Source organism: Semicossyphus pulcher, unplaced genomic scaffold (genome assembly GCF_022749685.1).
Source record: "Semicossyphus pulcher isolate SPU_LCO1_2020_fin unplaced genomic scaffold, fSemPul1.0.p SCAF_9, whole genome shotgun sequence".
NCBI classification, from domain to species: Eukaryota; Metazoa; Chordata; class Actinopteri; order Labriformes; family Labridae; genus Semicossyphus; species Semicossyphus pulcher.
This window is the reverse complement of record NW_027211770.1, coordinates 24,056,675-24,078,236: the sequence shown is the minus strand read 5'-3', so window position 1 is coordinate 24,078,236 and position 21,562 is coordinate 24,056,675. Positions and strand designations below refer to the sequence as shown.

At 42.8% G+C, this 21,562-nt stretch overlaps 1 protein-coding gene across 1 annotated transcript; it reads right to left on the bottom strand.

The window, feature by feature from the left end:
- Positions 1-1,818: 1,818 nt before the first annotated feature.
- Positions 1,819-20,962, bottom strand: rspo1 (R-spondin 1). The gene is made up of 6 exons (XM_069656195.1): positions 20,594-20,962; positions 15,234-15,926; positions 12,395-12,589; positions 9,437-9,580; positions 8,053-8,277; positions 1,819-3,401 (listed from the first exon to the last, which is right to left on the bottom strand). Exons 2-6 carry the CDS (start codon positions 15,328-15,330, stop codon positions 3,175-3,177), a joined length of 888 nt encoding a protein of 295 aa, XP_069512296.1. The 5' UTR covers positions 15,331-15,926; positions 20,594-20,962; the 3' UTR covers positions 1,819-3,174.
- Positions 20,963-21,562: the final 600 nt, after the last annotated feature.

Genomic DNA, 21,562 nt, shown 5'->3' with positions numbered 1-21,562 from the left:
CGCCTCGGCTCAGATGATGGAAACACAAAACCTGTGTCAACACGCTAATCTCTGCCCCCTTTCCAGCACGATGCTATGCTCCGTCGGTAAGTTCTGCGACTCCTTGTCATCTCAGCTACAAATTCTTCCCGTCTCCAAGAGCAGCGCTCGAACATCGTTTCAAATTTGTTGCACCGAGTTTGATAAACAGACTGAATGAGTAAAAGATACAGTAACGACCTAACCCCATCAGATGACGCAGCAGAAAAGAGACCAAAAGGAGTATACTTCACTGGCAATGGGAAAAGTCAAGTCAGACAATCAGCATCTGTAAGCGGGTCTTCCTGGGTCTGAAAAATCAGCTGGGATAGGCTCGAGCCTCCCGTGACCCTGAACAGGATAAGTAGTATAGAGGATGGATGGATGGATGGATAATTGTGTTGTATCTTGATTTTCGTGCACCATCAGATGTTCCAGGTTTCAGCTATTAAGTTAGGAAGTGCAATGTTGCAATGACATGAGAAATAATGCCCAATTAAATGCCAAAAATGCCAATAAAACCCAGATTTCAGGATAAATATCCTCAACGTAGTCTTTTTAAGAATGTTTCCGCATGTGTAAGAATATACAGTGTCCTGGTTTAGACTTTAAATATAAGCAAACTCTGGATTGTCCCTTTATGTTACACTATTGAAACACCATGGCCACTGAATCATTGTGTTGCATAAGTGCACCTCATTTGGATCATCCCATACAAACTTAACACTCTTTGCATACACCAAAGACTATTCTATTATATCTATATAGTTTGTTTTATTCTATTGGGGCGGCTGTGGCTCAGTGGTAGAGTCCGTCGTCTCTCAACAGTCACATGTCGAAGTGTCCTTGGGCAAGACACTGAACCCCAAATTGCTCCCGGTGGCACAGCAATCGGGCATGAATGGGCATAGATCTGATTGGAGATTGGCACTTAGGCCTCCATCAGTGCATTATAAGTACAGTGTATTTACCATTTATTCAGGTTTCTTGACAGTAGGAGTCCTGCTGTCCACTTTGTTTCCTATTTTTTATTCTATTTTTGGCTGACCGCCGGGGTCAGCCCTACACATGTGTCTGTATGTGACTTAGTAACTACTGGGTGAGAGAGTGAGTGAGTGACGGTACTTTCAGAGCCATAGAGAGAGAGAGAGAGAGTTGCGACATCGCAATGACGGATCATGGAGCATATTGGACCTCCACTGACGCGGCTCTCTGTCTATACGGCTCTGGATACTTTGTTCGGGGAGAAGGCGGGGCTGCTCCTCCACTGCTTGTCCGCTGTCCTCACCTACGTCCACAGCGCGCACCTGCTTTCAAACACGTTGTCATCGGCCTCATGAGGACACTCCTTGTAACACATTGCCCACAAAAGCGCACAGTGACCTGATGCGGTCAGCCACATACGAGGTTTTGACCTAATCTTGTTATGTTTAGTGTAATCCACCAATAGTACCAAGCTATATTCCTTGTATGTGTAAACCTATTTGGCAATAAACCCCCGATTGTGAATGTGATTCTATCTGTGGTTCAGCTCAGCGGGTTGAGCAGGAGCCCCATATACAGAGACTACTGTCCCTGACGCAGCGGCTGCAGGCTCCTCCCAATACTTCCTGTCTCTCTTCAGCTGTCTGATCAATGAAGGCAAAAAAGTATCTTATAAAAAAAAATATATATATTCTGATAGTATGAAGTCGGACCATATGCACAGAAGAGCCATTCTAACTGAAATCAAAGAAACTCAAAGCAAATCAGTGTATGACTGAAGTTTCATCAGCTTCATCTGAACTTTATTTAGGCTTTCACAGAATAAGCTATACATGAAGATACTACTTTTGTTTGATGATAAGCACAGCTGGACATATTCAGTATCACAATCCATAGTATGAATGATTAATGTAGCGTGTAACTCCTCCAGAAACTAACACCTTGTGTGAAACAAACAGACCCATGAAAACATTCTAGAAAAAAAAACACACATTTCTCTGCATCTGCGACGTCATGAAGCCAGCTTTAAAGTATACATGTTTAAAAGGCTATGATTGTTCTGAAACACGAGCAGTAGGAAACATTATAGTTGTGCAAAATCTTCAGACCCTGTCGCGAACAGACATGAATACGGAGCAGCTGATGATTTGATGGCTTATATAGTAATCAGTGGCTTGTAGTTACTGCATATTTGATATATCACTGTGGATTTACATTTCCTTCCTCTGGTTTCAGACCATATTCCTTCAATCTATGAGACCAATATTAACACACATGTGCAAACGTAAACACACATGTACAAACATCTAAGTATCGTCGACAAACAACTCGATTCCGTGCAGAAATGCATACAAAGTACACAAACACTCAGGTAGAGACAAACACACGCTCACACACACAGGTTTGCATGCACAAAGGCACGCACATGCAGCCTGGAACACATGCAAATACTCATGTTTTAGTTATTTTCGGACACGAACACCAACATTTAATTTTGAAACAAACAATAATCTATCAAATGGCAAGAGTTTGTGTCAAGACACCGGAGAAGGATGCGACCACAGCTCCCAGTAATCCTCCTCTTAATCTCCTTTTCGGCTTGTTTTGTAATAGATTCCCTCCTCAAAATAACACATAGAAGACCTTCTGTCCTCGACGACCACAAATTATTTCCAGTGCCTTTCTTTTTTTCATCTCACAAAAGGAAACAAAGGTACACAGACTTAATACTACTCATTGTCTTTACATCACGTACAGCGGCTGTTGAGAGAATCTGTCTCACAAAAATGAAAACAAATGAGGAGCAGATTCTCTCATTTGTAATCACAGAGCCAGCCTGAATGCTGCATCTGAAACTTATGAATCTGTTCTCAGTTCAAGAAGTGACACAGGTCCTTTCATGACACAATAAACATGTCGAACCACAACCTTCAACGTGGCTTTGCAGTCTCTCAAAGTCTTTCTGACTGACACCAGTATCTTCCAGATTTATCCGTCTCAAGGCCAAGAGAAGCCCCTTGTGTTGCAGCGATCCTCCTCCAGTTCTCTTTGCATCTTCTACAATGCATAGCAGCATTTATCCTTCATCACTTTGTTCTTTGTCTGTGGCTGCTGCTGGGTGAGGCATTGTCTCAGTTTTCCCTCTCAGCCCCATCCAGCAGGCAGTGGAGTTTAGGAGACAGAGCTTGTTGTGATGGTGGGGAGGGCGGTGGTGGTTCTGCTGCTCAGGACTCTTCTCCTCTTCCCCCCTCCTCCTCCTCCACCTCCTCCCCCTCCCCCTCCTCCTCCTCCTCCTCCTCCTCCTCCTCCTCCTCCTGCGCCTGCTACTCCTCGTCCTCGCCCGCGTGCGTTCTCCCTCCTGTTTGTATCTTCTTGCCGGTCTCCCTTGCTCTTCCGCTCTGAAATGACAATGCATGAAAAAAAAAGTATGATTAATGGTTTTTCGTCTGGTTTTCTCAAATAAACTCTTGTTGGATATCTGTCATCGTCGGATGTTGTATGCAGAAGTGCCTCAGCTTGGTTAAACAAAGTTAAAAACCTGGATTCCTGAGGGATGAGAGAGGATGATAAGAGATGTATGTTGGATCAGGAGTTGCAGTTGCGGTTGTGTGGTTTTTAATGCAGGCAAAACAAAGTGTAAACTGTGCACATCCAGTTCAGAAACGTTCATAAATCCTAGCAGGGATATGTGCAGCTGTGACCAGCATGGCGCCAGTGATAGAGCATTAGTTACCATAGCTAAAAAGGACAAAATATTACACCTTAACCACTGGAAGCCAAATGTTTTTAGCCACATTACTCGGTCACTTTGCCACTTCAGTCTGGACTGAATTCTCTAAACACAAGCTCTGTTGCCATGACAATTTCCAGAGGTATTCATTGTCCACAGAGGCTGAATTGTAATTATTTTGGTGATCCTCACTTTCCTGTAGTACCACCATGAGATCAGAACTGTCGCATGGACTGTGCAAAGTGTGCAACCACACAGGGCCTCATGCGGCTTAAGGGCCTCGCGCAGGGTCCGATTTTGTAAACACGAGTCGCATGCTGAGAAAAGGAAACTCATTTACTCACTTAAAGGAAGAATTTAATCAGTCACGGCAAAGATCTCTGGACACATTTGTCAACTCTGCACACAGGGCCTCGCACCCAACCCACCACCCCCATATTCTTGGTTCTGGGTGAAGTAGCCTATAACAGGTTTGTGAGAGAGTGCGCCATACAGAGCCAGAAGCCCCTTTTAGACTGCCAGTTCAATCCGGGATTATTACGCCTCTGTTCTGCCTTGTCTTTAATGTAAAAGCCACGGAGGTTGAATGGAGGGGCGACGTCATTCTGAGCCTCTGAGCCGGCAATAAAGGTAGTAACAGAGGCGTAACAGAGGGGAGGAGCAGTCGTGTATGTGTATGTGAAGCTCGCGCTGTTTGTTTAAATGCCATTTTTGCTTCCGTAAAGCCAGAACACATTTTAAAAACACTCAGTTGTGCGGCTTTAATGCCGGCGTTGCTTGGTTCAATGTAAAATGACAAAGGCGGCGTAAGGGAGGAGCTTTGTCACGGCACTGTTGCGGAATCGCGATGTAAAAAGGGCCTTTGGTGCATGTCATCCCTCTCTTTCCCGTACTTCCTGTCGATCTTTGCTGTCAATGTAATAAAGGTAAATGCCAAAATAAAAAAAATATTATAATTATCAGGTCACAATTTTAATTTCTTCCCCACTTTGATCTGTGAACAACTACCTGAAAAACAAATGACACGTCCAACTGCCTCACAAATACTTTTTGTAAAAGGTTACCATGCTGACATTCAAAATGATAAACATTTTCCTTGCATGTGTAAAGCTCCGTTAGCATTCCCGCAGTGAGGATGTTAGCAAACTGACATGACCAAAGCACTGCTGTCTCTACAGTGGGAACACAGTTTTAGAGCCGTTAGCATGACTCACTTTATCCTCCTTATAAACACACTCATAAGATTCCTGCATCGCCTCTCTGCTGCTAGTCTTGGGTTAGGATTCACACCTGTCACACATTATATAAAGAGCACAAACACTCTAAATACAAACATCCATCACAGTGTGATAACACACTCTGGAGAAGAAAGAGCTCATCTCTGCTGCAGATATAAAAAATCAGCACATGCACAGACTGTAAGAGCACTCATTAAAGTCAAGTGACACAATTATCTGTCACATGAATCACTTAAAAATCACTTCTGGCTTAATGAGTTAAACATTGTCAAGGGCCTGATAATGGCCCATGAGGATGTGGAGAGCCTTCACAAAGTGGGGATGTAGATCGTTCCTAGTGTCAGATGGCTATTGTTTAGGCAGCACTCAAAGTATTGGGTTTTGTATATTTGAGGGAGTGTAGTTACGCTGGAGGATGTTTGTTATGAACTTGTGCGTCGAGAGTCTCTGCACATCCAGGAAACTGAGTGAACACGTGCCAAGCGCTGGACAGTGTTCACTGCACAGTTGACAACAGCGGGGCTTATGGCGCCACCATGTTTGTCTTCTGCCATGCAGTAATAACTGTAGGTCTGTGTTTATTTCTCTACCAGCAGTTCTTAAACTTGTTGTACAAACAGTTATGATTCTTTGGTTTAAATGCAAAGCATAAAACAACAAGTCCAAAGGTAGAGCGCTGCTCAAGTTTCATTAGAAACATGTTTCCACACAGCCAGTGAAAATCATTATACGGTGATGAAAAGGATTGGATGTAGTTGAATTATGGGACCTAACACGCAAACATTTACTCACCGCAGGCCCATGCAGGGTCACAACTGTTTTACCGACAATAGGAAGCTCGGCCCCACACGGTAGTGCACAAACAGGAAGGTTATCCTGTCAGTATCAAGAAAACATTTGTGCTGCCATCGTTTCATGAGTTGGCTCAAATCACAAGACGATTTTATGTCCAGCGTGTCCATCATTTATGTGTTCTTCAGAATCAATAGACATATTTATGAGCTTTTGTGGGCACCATTCACGCACGCACTTAAGCAGTAATAGTTTTAATTTATATCAATGAGGCACAATGAAGGAGTCTGAGTGAAGTGAAGGGTCCTCACACACACTTCACAGCATCTGTGCTGATGTGCTAACTGTGTAAGGACTTAATTACACCTCTAACAAATCACTAATGGAGCCAAGAGAGGGGGACTCCATCAGTTTATGACAGCTCTGATTGTACGGCCTCTCCATCCAAGCTAAACAGTTTTGCCTGACAAATGCAATAACACATCCAGAAAATTCTGTTTTCGCGTGAGACCCTTTTGTGGAGCTTCAGGAAAAAAAGGGGGGAAGAAAATTGCAGCCAAATCAACACAAAGCGTGAGATCTGCAGACCACTAAATCACTGATGTTATACAAGGTCTGCCCCCTGTGTTTTATATAGCCCGCCTGCCAGCCAACTCCCACAGATGAGCCCACAGCTGCGCCGCTCCTTTGCACAGAGCGCGTTCACCCACATGAACTGGTTCACCGGGGTCGTGGTAGCATCACCCATGAATTACCTCACCGGGGAAAATTCATGCCTGTGCATTTTGGCAGAAGTGTGTGTCTTATTTTCAATCTAAAGCACTTAGCGGCAGAAAAGAGGGACTTAAAATCTGCCTTATGGTAACAGACAACAAAGCTTCTATGACTCACCCCTCGTCAGGTGATACCTCACATGTCATCCTTGCCTCTGTGATATGAAATAGACACCGCTCCAAGTTCAGGCATTTGGCAGTCCACAGTGCAGTTTTGATAGGATAGTTTATAATATTTCACTGTTAATTACTCAACGTTGAAACTCCTTCCAGGATTCAGACATCAGACAGAAAACTTGCTTCTCATTTCTTAAATTATGCCGTCACAGCCTGTCCAACAGGGCCCATTCCTCACTAACCAATAACAAGCCGCATCAGCCTCCTCTCCTCCCGACACGACCACAGATCTATAGGACAACGTCGGCTCATGTTCGGTTCTTTAGACTCCTCGCCCTAAAGGAAATGTTCCAAAGCAGAGGATGGTGCTTGAATATGCACGCCTTGTCCATGTTTACTCCCGGCATATCATGTTGCAACATCTGTACAGTCGCCAACACTGTGCAAAAATATTGTTACACAATGTTGCTGCCGTGCTTGAAATCCCCTAAGCGTGCCATCATCCACTAAAGGCTTGAAATGCTGCTGGTTTATTGCTCACTTAAGCCTTGTAAATAGGTGCAAGTTTCCAACTTTGGTATAACCGGCACATTATGTGAAGCACATTAGTAAATGGTGACATTTCGAGACAAAATTGCTAATGACTCTTCATTAGCAATAATGATTTAGCAGTTTAAGAGGCACAATGCTACAGCTAACATCCCGTCTTATCTCTACCATTCAAAAGGTTTATCATCCCAGCGCCACTGCTGGTAAATATTTGATACCATCACCGCTAAGGACTTAATGTTTCAAAGCAAATAACCGGGGCTGTTGCTGTGTTGCTCCACTCCAATAAACTCTGAACCAATTGGCCAAATCCGTCATTTATTAGCCTTAGCTGTAAAAGAGGCCAAGAGCGCCTAATGACCTGTTATGAGAGTTGATAATGGCCACTGACTGGCGAGAAAGACTGTTAACCTGCTGGAGAGCAAGCTGCTGTGGAGACGATAAGAGCCCAAGCAAACATGTCATGGCCGTGTAAACCTCACGCTTCAGTGGTCTTCAGAACAAATAGCTCTTTCTAGCTCTGATCCGCGTCCAGCTTTGCAGTGCGTAATGCCCGCCCTTCATCTGCTTGGCTCTTAGACGGAGTTTATTGTTTACATGCTGAGAAGTCAAGAGTTTCTGTATCCTTCTGAGAACGCGGCCAAACCAAACCCAATCAACACGCTGCGGGTCAAAGACGCACTGGCGGGAATACAGGTCTTTGCATGTTGAGTAATGGTTCCATCAGTCAGCATGTTAACCGGTGGACGGATTTCATGCGGCACATGGACTTTATTGCTTGTTGGTCTGAAATCGGAGTACTTTTAATTTAGAGTCATTTCCTCCTCAGTGCATCTGTGTTTGTGTTTACCTCTCGGACAGGGCGTCTTGGTCACGGCGCACTTCCTCCTCTCCGTCTGAGGAGCGCAGGTCTGTGAGGGGATGAACGCGGGGGAGGTGTCCGGGCTGTGGACAGGCACAAGAGGCACTCGAACCCGAGACTGCGAGCCTTTTTTAAATCCACATGTTTTGTTCTTCTTCATACAGGAACCCCATTGGCTCCACTCGCCAAGTTCACACTCTGCAGGACGCTGACCTGCGTAAAAAAAAAGGGACATAGACTGAGGTAGTGAGTGAACGGCTCCAACTTCTCACATTTGTTTTGCAGCCTTCCTGATTGCTTTTTACAGCTCTGCAGTTTGAGTTTACAATAATGAGCTTAAGTAATTTCCAAACCTGAAAGCAATTTGATCCTTTTTTTTTCTCTCTTTCTTTTTGACTGGAAGGAGGCAGTTTGAGAAGATAGCATATGGCTATTAGGTAAACTGAGCTCATGACTAAAAGGTTGTTTTCTAAGTTAGAACAATAACAACTGACAACAATGCGTCATTTTCAAGAGTCCATGTGTTTTCACAGTTACTCAAGATGTCTACTTGTTAATGCTGCTGCTTCTGACCTATGAAAGATAAACTTTTAACAGTTTTGTTCTCTCTGGCGTGCCGCAATGATGCGATAAGCGGTAATTGCGGGAGCACACTTCCCAGGTATCCAGACAGTGTTGCATGTGTGACGTCCACAGTTGGCTCCGGTTGTAACTCTTGGATTTTCCTCGCTGACGGTCGCTTTCCTTTTTAGACAGTTTGCTTCATCTGAGCGTCGAGTTTGTTTCTTTATCTTTGGATTTTCACTTATTTTTGAAGTTGTATCTGTAGTCATGGATCTTTTCTTTGTTTGTCCAGCCATAGCAGATTACTGTTTACTCGCAAAACTTGCAGAGACCGGAAAAGCAGCCGCTTAGCTCCGCCTACCCTCTCTGGCAGACCAACCACTGCTGGGTGATGGAGAACGCGTCACTAACTCGGCGCCGCTTTTTCCACCACAGACACCGAGTCCGTAATACTTAAAATGCGAAGGCTTTCATCAGTGGGCCATAGGCTTAATCACCATTGTGCGGCGATAGATAGTGATTCAACAGACATTTATTTACATGAAAATCTTTATTACTTCCACTGCAATAAAAAAAAAAAGTTTTCAAAAAGTTCACGTTTCCTTTTAAAGTCCAGACATTTGAACACCGGTAACAGCTCAAATGAAGTGATAATAAAGTTTGATTCAAAATGTGGCTCCCACCAACTTCACTGAGTTGCTTCAGTAAACATAAAGCACTGAAATTATACTTTGTGGTCCATTAAAGAAGCGTTAAGAGAAGGTCAAAGTTGGAAATTAGTAAACAGTGAAGGTCAAAGGTCACTCACCGACACACTCCATGGTCTCATTGGCAGTGCGCTGGTCTGGAGGGCAGCTGACATAACATCGGCCACTGTGTGAATACAAGCCCTCCTTACATTTTGTGCAAAAATTCCGGTTGAAGCACGCCTCACAATTTTCTATTTTACACTCTGAAAGAGACAAAAAGAGAAGGTCAAAGTCACATTTAGTCATGGTGGTGGAAACACAGACATCTCTATTATTTTAATGTAATGATCATTGTACGTTAGCCTGTAAACAAAAGCTAATCCTTCTGTGGAGAGAAGAGAAGAGGGACGTTAGCTTTATTTCCTCTGAGAGATTTATTAGTGATTAAACAACACGGGGTCTATTTAAGGGGAGTAACGCTCGTCTCTTAAAAACACATGCACCGCAGGCCCTGTTTCTTTGGAAAGCTGGTGTGAATGCGTGCAGCAAGGACTGCATCGCTTCAGTGGGTTTCTCAAGAGCAGATTTCTGTGCACCTCAGACTCATTAAAACTCTCCAGTCAAACAAACAAATTTGGATAATTGCAAACACAGGAGGATATAAACCAGAAATCAGAAAGGACTGCAGAGAGCTTCGTTCTCATCTTGATAGAGACTTTTTTTAGGATAAACAGAGGAGAAAGGTGGAAATCTGGAAATTCCCATCAATATTTCATCATCGGATCCGTACTTTTTGCCTCACTCTATTGTGTGTGCCTCCTGCTTGCAATTACTATTTTTAAGTCCATGACAGCTACATTTGACAGTACTGACATTTGCAGGCCTGGAATGTAAGACAAATGTTGCTAACAAGACACTGGGGTGACATATATAGAGTCAGATGACTGGATAATAATCCAGTGCGGCCACTGAGGGCCTCCAAAAAGAATTTACTGAGGAACAAACCAGGACCGGGAAATATCCTGCATTTTATCCAGTATTTGCAGGATATTTTCAATATTTGCAGTGATGCAAAAAACCACACAGACTTATGTCTCTGTATGATTTATACTCCTAATTTATCTCCACTGAAATTAGCAGATTGACGGGAAGACCTGCTTATAGATGCCGATTGTCTCTTTTCCCATTGCCAGTGGAGTGTACTCCTTGCGGTGTCTTTTTTGCTGCGTCACCGTCTGACGTCACAAAAACGCCGGAAACAGGGTCAAGATGTTACGGTGGTTAGGTCTTTATTGTACCTATTACTCATTCAGTCTGTTTATCAAACTCTGCGCCGACAAATTTGGAACGATGTTCGAGCGCTGCTCGGACGGAGACGGGCGGAATTTGTAGCTGAGATGACAAGGAGTCCCAGAAGTTACCCACGGAGCATAGCATCGCGTCGAAGGGCGGAATTTGTAGCTGAGATGACAAGGAGTCCCAGAAGTTACCCACGGAGCATAGCATTGCGTCGGAAAGGGGGCGGATATTAGCGTATCGACACAGGTTTTGTGTTCCCATCTTTGCAGATCGGAGCCGAGGCAATAATTACCCGGGTCTACTGCAGAGTCATTTGACCCGGGTCTGAAGGGCGATTGTAACCTTTCCCTCTAAGCAAAAAAGCCGGGTGTTGGGCGGTTTTCTGACCAGTGGAAAAAGGGCTTTTGATACAGATGAAGCTATCCACCTGTCAGTATAAGGGCTGTAAAACACAGGGCTCAGACAGAAGAATACATACAATCATTATAATGTGACAGCTGGAGCAAAATTACAGCTCCTTCAACTCTAAGTCTCTAATATCAAACTGGGAAAATATTGCATTGCATCCATAAGCCAAGTTTTATCTGCTTTGGTGTTATTCAAACTTGAGAGAAAACATTATTTCGTATTGTGACAGATATTGTGTGATTTAAGAATGGGCGGTTAAGAAAAACATCTTGAAAGAGGAGAATGTTCTGCATTTTTCTTCCAGTAGCAGAAAATCACTACAGGCTGCTGGATATTGATTCCCAGCAAACATCTACACCTACAACCAACTTAAAGTCATGAACGTCTGTGCAAGGAATGATCAGAAATGAGCGTTTGTGTAGTTGCTTCAGAGGCAGACTAGACATTAGATTCAGTTCGTAAGGATAAGATAAAATAAGTGTAAAAGTGAAAGCATAACAAACATGGATTGTGGCCTGGCTTGAACTCTGCACATGAGGACTGAATAAAAAACACAGACATCCTCTCAAAAACAGACAAACAACAACGCATTAGAAATGTTTTGCTGGGATTTTGCTCCAGTCCTGTTTTCTGCCTAAACATAAGGGGAAACAGACAACAGACAGAGGTCCTAGTAAAAACACAGGACCAGTGCCAATAGAACCAACTCTTGGTGAGTACTGTGACTGTGTGGCCACCCTTTAAACGACCTCCCGAGTGAGCCAAACCTCCCTCCTACCATAATGGACATTAGTCCAATTAGACAGACTTTCCTCCAGTTCAGCAAATACTTTCCTGATTTGGTTATTTTGTGACCTTTTTTCACAGTGATAAGTAGCAACAGCAGGAGGATTTCATCAAGTACTTCCTTTTTATTTACTTATTATCTCCTGCTAGCCTCTATCTTGTGGATATTCAGCAATAAAAGGGTAAATATTACTCACTTCAAACGTGAAAATAGAAGCAAAGATAAGTTTAGAAAGATGAGAAATAACAGAAGATTAAAAGATGGTGGAAAGGAAGATACTAGATGTAATTTTAGGTCTTGCACAAGACAAAGCAACTTTGCAGGATATCCCTCTGCTTCTTCAAAACCCCCATTTTGTACATAAACAGGAGATGAGGAGCCAAAAGTAAACAGATCAGTTACAATGCTGGCTTGATTTGACATCAGCTGTGTGGATTTGTACAGAGCGAGCCGCTGCCAGCGAGCTAACTCGAGCCTGCTTGTATTTGGACGGTTCCAGATGTTTATCTACAAATCTAATGTTGCATTGTGCTGGTGCACAGTGGCACCCGCAATGTCACTTTGTCAAGAGCCTAAAACTCACGTGTGCATCTGTTGTTGCCTTCAGGGTTCCTCATGCCGAAGTATCCCACGGGGCAGGAGGCGAGGCACACACCTATCTGACGGATGTCATTGCGCTCCAGGAAGATGAAGAGCTTGGGCTTGCATTTAATGCAGCCGTTATACTCCGAGCACCGGTCACAGCCTTTGGGGCAAGATGGCGGCCCTTCGGTGCTAACTGTGGAAACATAAACAGACAGAAAGGACCAGTACGGTTTGGGTGGGCAGCAGAGCAGTATGGTGTACAATCACATTAGGAGACAAATTGTTTCCAGCCAGGTATGAATTTTAATGTGGAAATTAGAAGTGCATTTTTTAACAGTCTGCCTGAAAACAACAGCAGGAAACTTTAATATTTTGCTGGCATGTGTACGGATACAGCAATAAACCTGCCAGAACTTTATCACTCCTACAAGCAGGGGTTAATGCCTGCAGCCTCATCTAACAGGGGGCCAGGCCAAACATCTTTGTTTGAACAGTTACTCTCTGTTTACTTCAAACTGCTTGCCGGAGATCCTTAACAGATTTTCATTCGGAGAAACCCGGTTTATTGGGGCTGAAAGCCAACTAAGAGCCAGTCAGAATCAGTCTGCTAACGTCCCACAGGGCCTTAATCAGAACTGATGTGGGCATCAGGAAACTGTAAATGTGACGGACTAGGCCCAGAGTCCATCCAAACTGTAGAAGTATTCCCTCCTTTAAGTCCAAAATTGCTCGGCAGAAGCATTTATACTTCTCTTCCTTGTAATCACAGACCAAAATAACTAATAATAACCTTCATTATAGAGGAGTTTTGCACTTACAAAGTGCTCTACAAAAGCAGCAAAAAAAACCAGGAAGTTCATTAAATCATCATGTTTCAAAATAAAATAGATGTCCATTCAGTTTAGAAAATAAAATATATACTAAGACATAAAATATGATAAAAAAAATTAAGGGAGACTTTTAGGGAGACTTAAATCACGTTGGTGAAGTTAGTTTCATTTTAAAAATTGTACACATATTTAAATGTAATTATTTTCCGGAGACTCTCCTTCCTCCTGATACGAACAAGCCATTTTGCCATTTAAAGGTCAGACCTTAGCCACGATTGGCTGACAGTGTTTGGAGTGACCGCATAGCCCCTCCCCCACGTGGAGGAGTGGCAGCACTGCACTGTCACTCCAAAGTTGTAGAAAACATGGCTGCTCCAGGATCGGTTATTATATGTACGAGCCAGAATTGCCAGGAGGTATCGGAATGGTTGAAATCTTAACGCATCCTGAGGCGAATGACGGTGAATGACGATTGGTCGTTTTCAGCGAAAGGAAGGTTCTATGTAGAAACCTGCAGCTGCTCTGAACGGCCCGTTTCAGAGGCAACCTTTTTAAAAATGTGGAAAAACACTTTTTCCCTGTGAACAATAAACACCCAAAAATGTGAAACCAATGAAAAATATGAGAATATCTCTTGAAAAGATAATGCCCCTTTAAATAATATAATTATATCTTCACAAATGAAAACACACACCACCAGTAATCTAAATCATTTCAAGAAAAAGTGTGTCAAAGTGCGCACCCAGAGACAGAACCACAGTCGTCTGGGGTGATTTACAGTCCTGTTCTGTATCAGCGCTAAATATACATACTCTCACACATCAGCAATCCATCTGCCGTCCTGCCTCCCAGAGATAAGTCACACAGTAAAAGCGTTAAAAGGCTTCTCCCCGAAACGATTACACCATCTGTGGAACACGGTTACCTCAAATGCAGCAATTACAGCCAGTTCTTATTGCTCTCAATCACTAATAAAAAAGTAATAATGGCCCTGGGGAGTAACCGCAGCAGGAAGGAGCGAATGAATCTTCAAACGTGGTGTTGTAAACTGTTTCTGACACGTGGTGGAGTGAAAAGAGGGAGAGAGTTTGAGTTTCCACGAGGGAAGACAACAAATCATCGACTATTTGCCAACCTTGAGGGATGGATGAGGAAAGATTAAATCTGATGACATCTCACGACGCTGTAGAGGGCGCTCAAGTATATGGCGAGTGACCTAAATCCTTCTCTCCACATTACAATGGCACAAGAAAATCTGTGACAACATTTAAAGTCACCGTGCGTGTATATATTTAAGTGTAAATGCTGTAAATATACTGTATTTCTTAAGCTACAAAAAGAGGTCTCTAACAGTTCTCCCACTCCAGTGTGTGTGACTTTAATAACACCACATCTGTTGCTGTGGCCAGTGATGGTATTATATGAATTCTGGTTCACAGAGGTTGGGTTAGAGGCTGGCAGTGATCGAAAGCTCCTCGTGTGTAAAGAGAGAATTATTTCAAAGCTGACAGTAACACCAGCGCCGAGGCTCAGAGGGCCGGAGATATACTGCGAGTCGGCCTGAGCACCGTCTTTGTGGTTGCGTGAGGTCAGAAAAATGCTTACAACAACAGCCGCAGCACGGTCCAATTGAGAGCTTAGAACTGTCAGGTACTCGGTCCGTTATATGCCCACAGAGCCAGACACAAAAAGAGCGATGGCTTTGAGGGTGAATCCATCAAAACCCTGTTCTATAAACAATCCTAATACCCATAAGAGTTTTACATAAACTGAGAGAGGCATAATCTTAAAAGGAGGAAGAAAGAAGAGCCATCCAGGGGAAACACTGAACCTAACATAACCCGCCTAGGAAAAACAAATAAGAGTGATGAGAAAATAAACAACGTGTTATCTTTACTTTGCTTGTTAAATGTTTATAAGACGTCCACCACCGTGACTCAGAGCACAGAAACGAAAGGGGGAAGAAAAAAAGAGATAAAAACAAGCTGTGAAAGAGAGAGGACTCACCCCGTCTCTGCCTTCTCGCCTTGGAGAGCTTGAGAGAATCGCTGTGACCCATGGAGCTGAGGAAGACCATTGCCAGCGCCACCAGTCCCAGCTGCATAGTCCCTGCTGCCTTCACGGCCACGCAGGGTCCCCCCCTGCGACCAGATGGATCAGGGTGGGGGGGCCCCTTCCTCTGTGGGACAGGTGGATCCCTCTGCTGCTGGGACGGATTAGATCCTTCCTTTCTCTCTTGTGGCACTGCTTTCTTCCTCTCTCTGGCTCTCCCTTTCTCCCCCCCCTCCTTCTCTGTCTCTCTGGATCTTTCACTCTAGAGGCTGCTGCGTCCGCAAGTCTGTGTAGTGGAGGGTGATGTTGCAGTTACATGTCCAAACAAGCCCAAGGCACAAGAAGCCATCACTGAAGGAGGAGGTGGGGGTGGAGGGGGTTGAGCGGAGGATGAAGAAGGAGGAGAGAATGGAGAGGAGATTGACGAACTTCTGGTGGTTCAACCCATGAAGCTCGGGTTGGGCTGGCAGGGAAGCAGGGAACCCGCTGACCGAGGAGGGTTTTCTGTCAGCGAGCGCCGGAGCTCAAAGCATGTGTCCTATTAAAAGTGCTCCAAGGAGGTACTAGAGCGAGGGCTTGTGGGTTGGAAAAAGGTGGATGCAGGTTCTTGACTATGTGTGACAACACATCTGTGTGTACCAGGACCTGCTGGGAAAGTGGAGATAACAGAAAGATATGGAGAAGGTTTAGGAGATTCATTTTTACAGGAAGAGATAAACTAACATTGAAGAAATAATTCAACATTTTGGGATAGATTTGGCTGTGAATGTCTCACCCAGATGTTAATCTGGATTCAGCCTCCCATTGAGCAACATCTTAAAATCCTCAATATCCTCCTGGATCCATATTCTTATTACTTTATTTACAATCTACACGTATCTATGATCTGTGTTTCAGAATATATACTGTGGCTATGTCTGTCGTAGGAGAGGGATGCCTCCTCTGTTGATCTACCTGAGGTTTCTTCCCTGTATAAAAAATGGGAAGGGTTGAAGATAAGAGTGTGTCTTATGATGAACATGACCAGATGTGCTAATGAGAAGCTTGATACCTTTTGTCATGCATGAATGACACATATAAAGCTAAAGCCAGCAGCCCATTAGCTTAGCTAAGCATACAGAGGAAAAACAGCTAACCTAGCACTGTCCAAAGGTGACAAATTCTGCCTACAAACACCTATAAAGCTCACTAATTAACATGTTATCTCCTGTTTGTTTAATCAGTACACCAATGAGGTGTAAAAATAAGTTGCACTTTTACATGGTGTGTGTGTGTCGAGCAGTTTGTTTGCCAGGTGAAGTTACTTACTGAAGTCTAAACTAGTTAGCTAGCATTCTGATGACTGTGACACGGCTCTAGAAGTCACTTTACCTTGCGAAGATAAAGTTAAATGGCAACTTGTAGTGTTAACCCTCAGTTCTGGTAAAGATTTAGCTGTTGAAGTGCTAAAACATTTGCACATTTGATCATGTTAAACAGAGGCTGCCTTAGTGTTTTCCCCCTGCTCCAGCCGTTTTGCTAAACTAAGCTAACCAGCTACTCGCTGTAGCTTAAAGTGTTTCGTATAGATATTAAGTGCTATCAATCTACTTAATATTCCCATGTAACCCTCAGTAAGTGTTTCTGCCTTTTTCACAATACATTTAGATATTAATTAAATATGATTTCCCAATAGTAAAAGAATAATTTTAATATGCTAAATAGGCTACATTAGCAACCTCATCTCAAACAAACATTTGAATTTGCGGTTTGGCTTTAACAAAATACTAGTTAGTTGTGTTCGACTTTATGTTAATACTGTATGTCACCAGATGTAGAGGATTCATGCGGTCACCACCAGGATCCTTATTGACTTTCCAATGCCATTGTTATTGTGGTTATACTTTTAATACATTAAACATTATGTGGGTTGGTGGCATGCAATGTTTACACGTTGGGGTTCGTGTAGGCTAATTCTGTGAGACAACACTGCACATCTTGTACAAACTGAAATAAGTGACTAAATTTAAAACCAATGCAATGATGATATATATTATTTATATTATATATATATTATATATTTTCTTAACATCTTGTGTTCAAGTATGATGCATCATTTTACTTCTACTTCTACTACTTTTCTCTGTGATGAATAAACTCAGAACTGCAATTCTTGTCACAACATTTTAAGCTATATTTGGACTTGATGATGAATTGAGCCTGTTCATCCATTATAAATACAATGAAGACAACTCTCTCTGGGAGTGAAACACACACTCAGACTGAGGGCCTTTGTCATATTTGGTGCTGAGATCTTTTTTTAAGATAGTGTCATACTCGGCTTGTATTTACAGCTCGAGTGTGAAGAGGACACACAGTACATGTTAGCATCAGAGCAATGGGAGGTCCTCCCTCGCAGCTCAATAAAGAGAAATAGGACCATATTTGGCTGTTGAGATGGTTGTGGCTCTGAATCACACTAAGGACAATGCCATTTGGTGCGTCTAAACATTGCTGCATGTGACATTTCATTCTTTGTTTAGGTATAAATCAAAAGGGAATAAATCAATTTTAGATTTCAGTATATTCCTATAGCTAGTTGTACAAATATTTTGTGCATCCAATGTTGGAGCTATGCTTGATGCCAGAGCAAAGCATCCAACGTCTTAAGTCACAAAAATACCATCGCTCTCAATTTGACTTCTTTCTGTTACAAACGGGTTTAAACTTGTACTCTATTTCAGCACTAAAATGGAGAACAGAGAGTCCTAAAGTACAATAAATGATTTTTTTTAATAACACAAGTGGAGCTGCCGGTAAATGGGGGTATTAGTTGAAAGCGTTTAGTGCTTTGTATGTCAAGGGACACAAACGAACACACAAGCACCTGGAATTTCTTCATCCAGTTCAACATCAAGTTCTTTTCCCGTCAATACAATTTCAAAGCAATGCTTTACCCCAACCAGAGGACAGTTTATTTATTTTTTAACATTTAATTACTTCAATGTCAAAGACACCTCTGGGCCAATGTCATATTTACAGGAAAGAGCCAAAAGAGTCGTGCACCTGTTGGTTACTGGAGGGAGAGTGATGACCAGAGTCTCTGGATCACCCAGAACACAACCTTTCCAGCACTGCGTAACTCAAGACCTGTGCCAGAGACTCTTTCATAACCCTGCACTCCCACGTCTCCGTGCAACCTGCCAAAAGCCCACCTCAGCTCATCCATATCTGCTCTCACACAGCACGCAGATAAGAGACACTATCGGGCTGTTGGCTTACTGAGAAAACTAGGGCCCGTTTTTTTTTTCATCGTCTCACCAGGCCACATGTGGCACCTGTATGTTTTCGAAGTTCTCTGTTCCTGCTCCCTCATCCGTTTAACTGGAGGCCTTTCCTCACCATCAGACACATTCAGCTGAGCCCAATGAAACTCAGCCCTGCTCATCAAATAGTCAGGAGATTAAATTGCCCTCCTTTGTAGGTCCTAAGTTTGATCTATCAATTATTCAAGCACTGAAAGGGAGCCCCCACACTGGGAATTTATTGAACTCAAGAAGGTGCCACAACTCTGAGCTCAGAGGCAACCTGTCGATGAACTTTGTGCCTGCGACTGAACCTACTGGCTTTGTGACACACATTTAAGAGCCAAACAAAAGCCATAAAATGCCTCATTTGCTCACAAACTGAGAGGGTTACTGGAGGACCGTAATAGTGGGATTCAAAATCTGCAACCAGTCAGCAACACAGAAGGCAAAGAGTGAATAAAACAAGCCCAAACTTCAGTGGTTTCAGTGTGAGCTCATGTGTCTCAACGTCTTTATCCTCACACGAGCATGACCGAAACGCTAAAGCCGACATTTCCCTGTTCTGCTGCAACATGTGGGCCCACACTAACCTCAAAACCCTCTTGTTTTCAAAATGAAATTATTTTTAAGTGGCATCTACCACATGGACTCCTAAAGTAGAATTTCGCGGTTAATTCTGGCGTTTAAATGGGCACATTTTGCTCCTCAAATAAGGTCGCTCGCGTGTGCAGCGAAGAAAACAACAGGACTTTGTGGCTTATTGTGACCGTTCGTGTTAAATTTATTTCGATATTTATATAACGCCAGATTTATTCGTGCAAGACATAAGCTATTGTGGAGTTATACAACTTCGCCAACATTAAAAATAGACGAAGAAGAAGAACATTGCCAGATTCTTCATCATGCTGATTGCACGTGCCTTTGCTCTCAACAGCTTTTAAATAAACCTGTAGATGATAAGTCGCCTGTGCAGCTCAGAGTGTTGAGAAACACCTGGCTGCACCACAGAGGCCTCAAACATTTTCCTAATCACTTCCTCTTCTTAAAGAGTTCAGGCAGTGAGAGGTAAAATGTGAAGCAGTTGAAACAATTTCACCTCATCGGCCTCTTCCTCGGATCAAACTACACCAGACTCTCTCTTTTTATGTTCTCATGTCGGACTAAAGCCTGCACCGCTGCAGCAGCAGTCAGAGGGCTGATCCTGCACAGCTCAGTTGAGCCCGGTTCAGCTTTGTCTCGCAGGCTCGCACACCATCCTGGATTACAGCTGTTTGCATTGCACTACTCCTCGGGGAGAAGGAAAATCAAGCACAGATCTCCACCTGTCCCCCGTCCAGCATCTCTGCCGTCACGTCACTGTCCTGTTGTTTTTCTTAACCCTCCCTGCCTGTCACTTTGAAGCTGTGAAGGCTGACATTTATGGAGCTCCAGATACTGACAAGGAACGAGTCTGGTGTGTGTGTGTGCATTTTTGTGTGTATGAATGTGTGTGTGGTTAGATGCTATAAAATTAAACTGAGTGAAAAAAAGCAGTAAGTAAACTTTATCCCTCTCTAAATTTTTCTGTTTCCATTTAGCCTGTATGAAGTACTTTCAAAATAAGATGCGGCAAAATGGATTCTCAACAATATAATATTAATTTAGTTAAATGTTATATAGGTTTGAGAACGTATTTAAGAGGGAAAAGTTATATCAGAACTGATGGCTGAAAATAGGAACTTAGAGATAAAAATCTAAATCTCCTAACAGATTGTGGATTTCAAAATAAAATCAAATGAGAATTGCTACAGGAATAATAATAGTAATAATAATAATAATGATAATAATAATAAAAAACAATTAACATAAAAAAACGATAAGGTTTTCTAGTTGTTAAGGGTACATTAACTAACTTTTACATGAGCAAATGTCAAGATTTATTGTAAGTTTAATTCAAAATAAGGATCCTAATTCATAAGAAAGCTAATCAAATTCTAACCAAAGCTCTGTAAAAGTAATAATATTAATATGAAAAACGAATCAACTTACCTTTACATCTGTGTCCCCGAATAATGCTGTTCATTGGGCAATTTCCTTTTTTATAGGGAAAATTTGGTCACAAAGAACTCCTCCTACATGATACCCCCATGCAACCTTTCTCTGTCATCATTTTAAAACACGTATCATATCATTTCTTTCACAGCCGTCACTATTTCGAAGCAACTCCCGAGCAGGGCGAGGATGCACAAGTCAGAAAATGTGCAGTGGATTAAAAATAAATTCCTCCAGTAGATGATGAAATGCATAAAAAGTACATATTCCGATGACGTTAGTCACTCAGACTCTTAATTATGTCTTCTGGGGTCCGGACGCGCGATTTGCACTGGAGCTCCTTGCGAGTTGCGCTTTTTAAATCCACTTTGGTGCGTCGAAGTGCATCCAAGTCAGGCAAGTAGAGTTACAAAGCCGCGATATTTGCATCCAAACCTCAGCGCTGCCAGCGGGCATTACAGGCCACACCCCTCAGATTCTCTCTGAGAGATGAAAAACCTGAGCTGGACTCGTGCAAGTGCTGCTCTCAAAAAACTTATACTGAACTTTGACGTATATTTATTCAGTCGTTTGATGTGATTATACCATGATTGTTTTCCTCTTTGGGGCCTTGATCCTGGAGAGAAAGCTTAAATATAAAACCAAAGGAGCATAAAGTCATTCCACATGGATTGGCTAATTTCATGCACACAAATGTACCTTTAGCAACTGTAAGTGACCTCTATTTCACCTGTTTCAGGGCATTTTGAGCATGCGCATGCAGGTAGAAGTTCATGATTTCAGGTTTTACTTCAAAGCAAAAAGGCACATAGAACAGCACCAGAGCTGGATCTATTTTTATTGCATACATACACCATTTATTTAACAACGTATATCCTGATGATGCCTGAAGCTGGACGGGAAATATGCAGCTACGAATGTAACCCAAAGAGAAAAGAGAGAGCATGACATTAAACAAAAATAAAT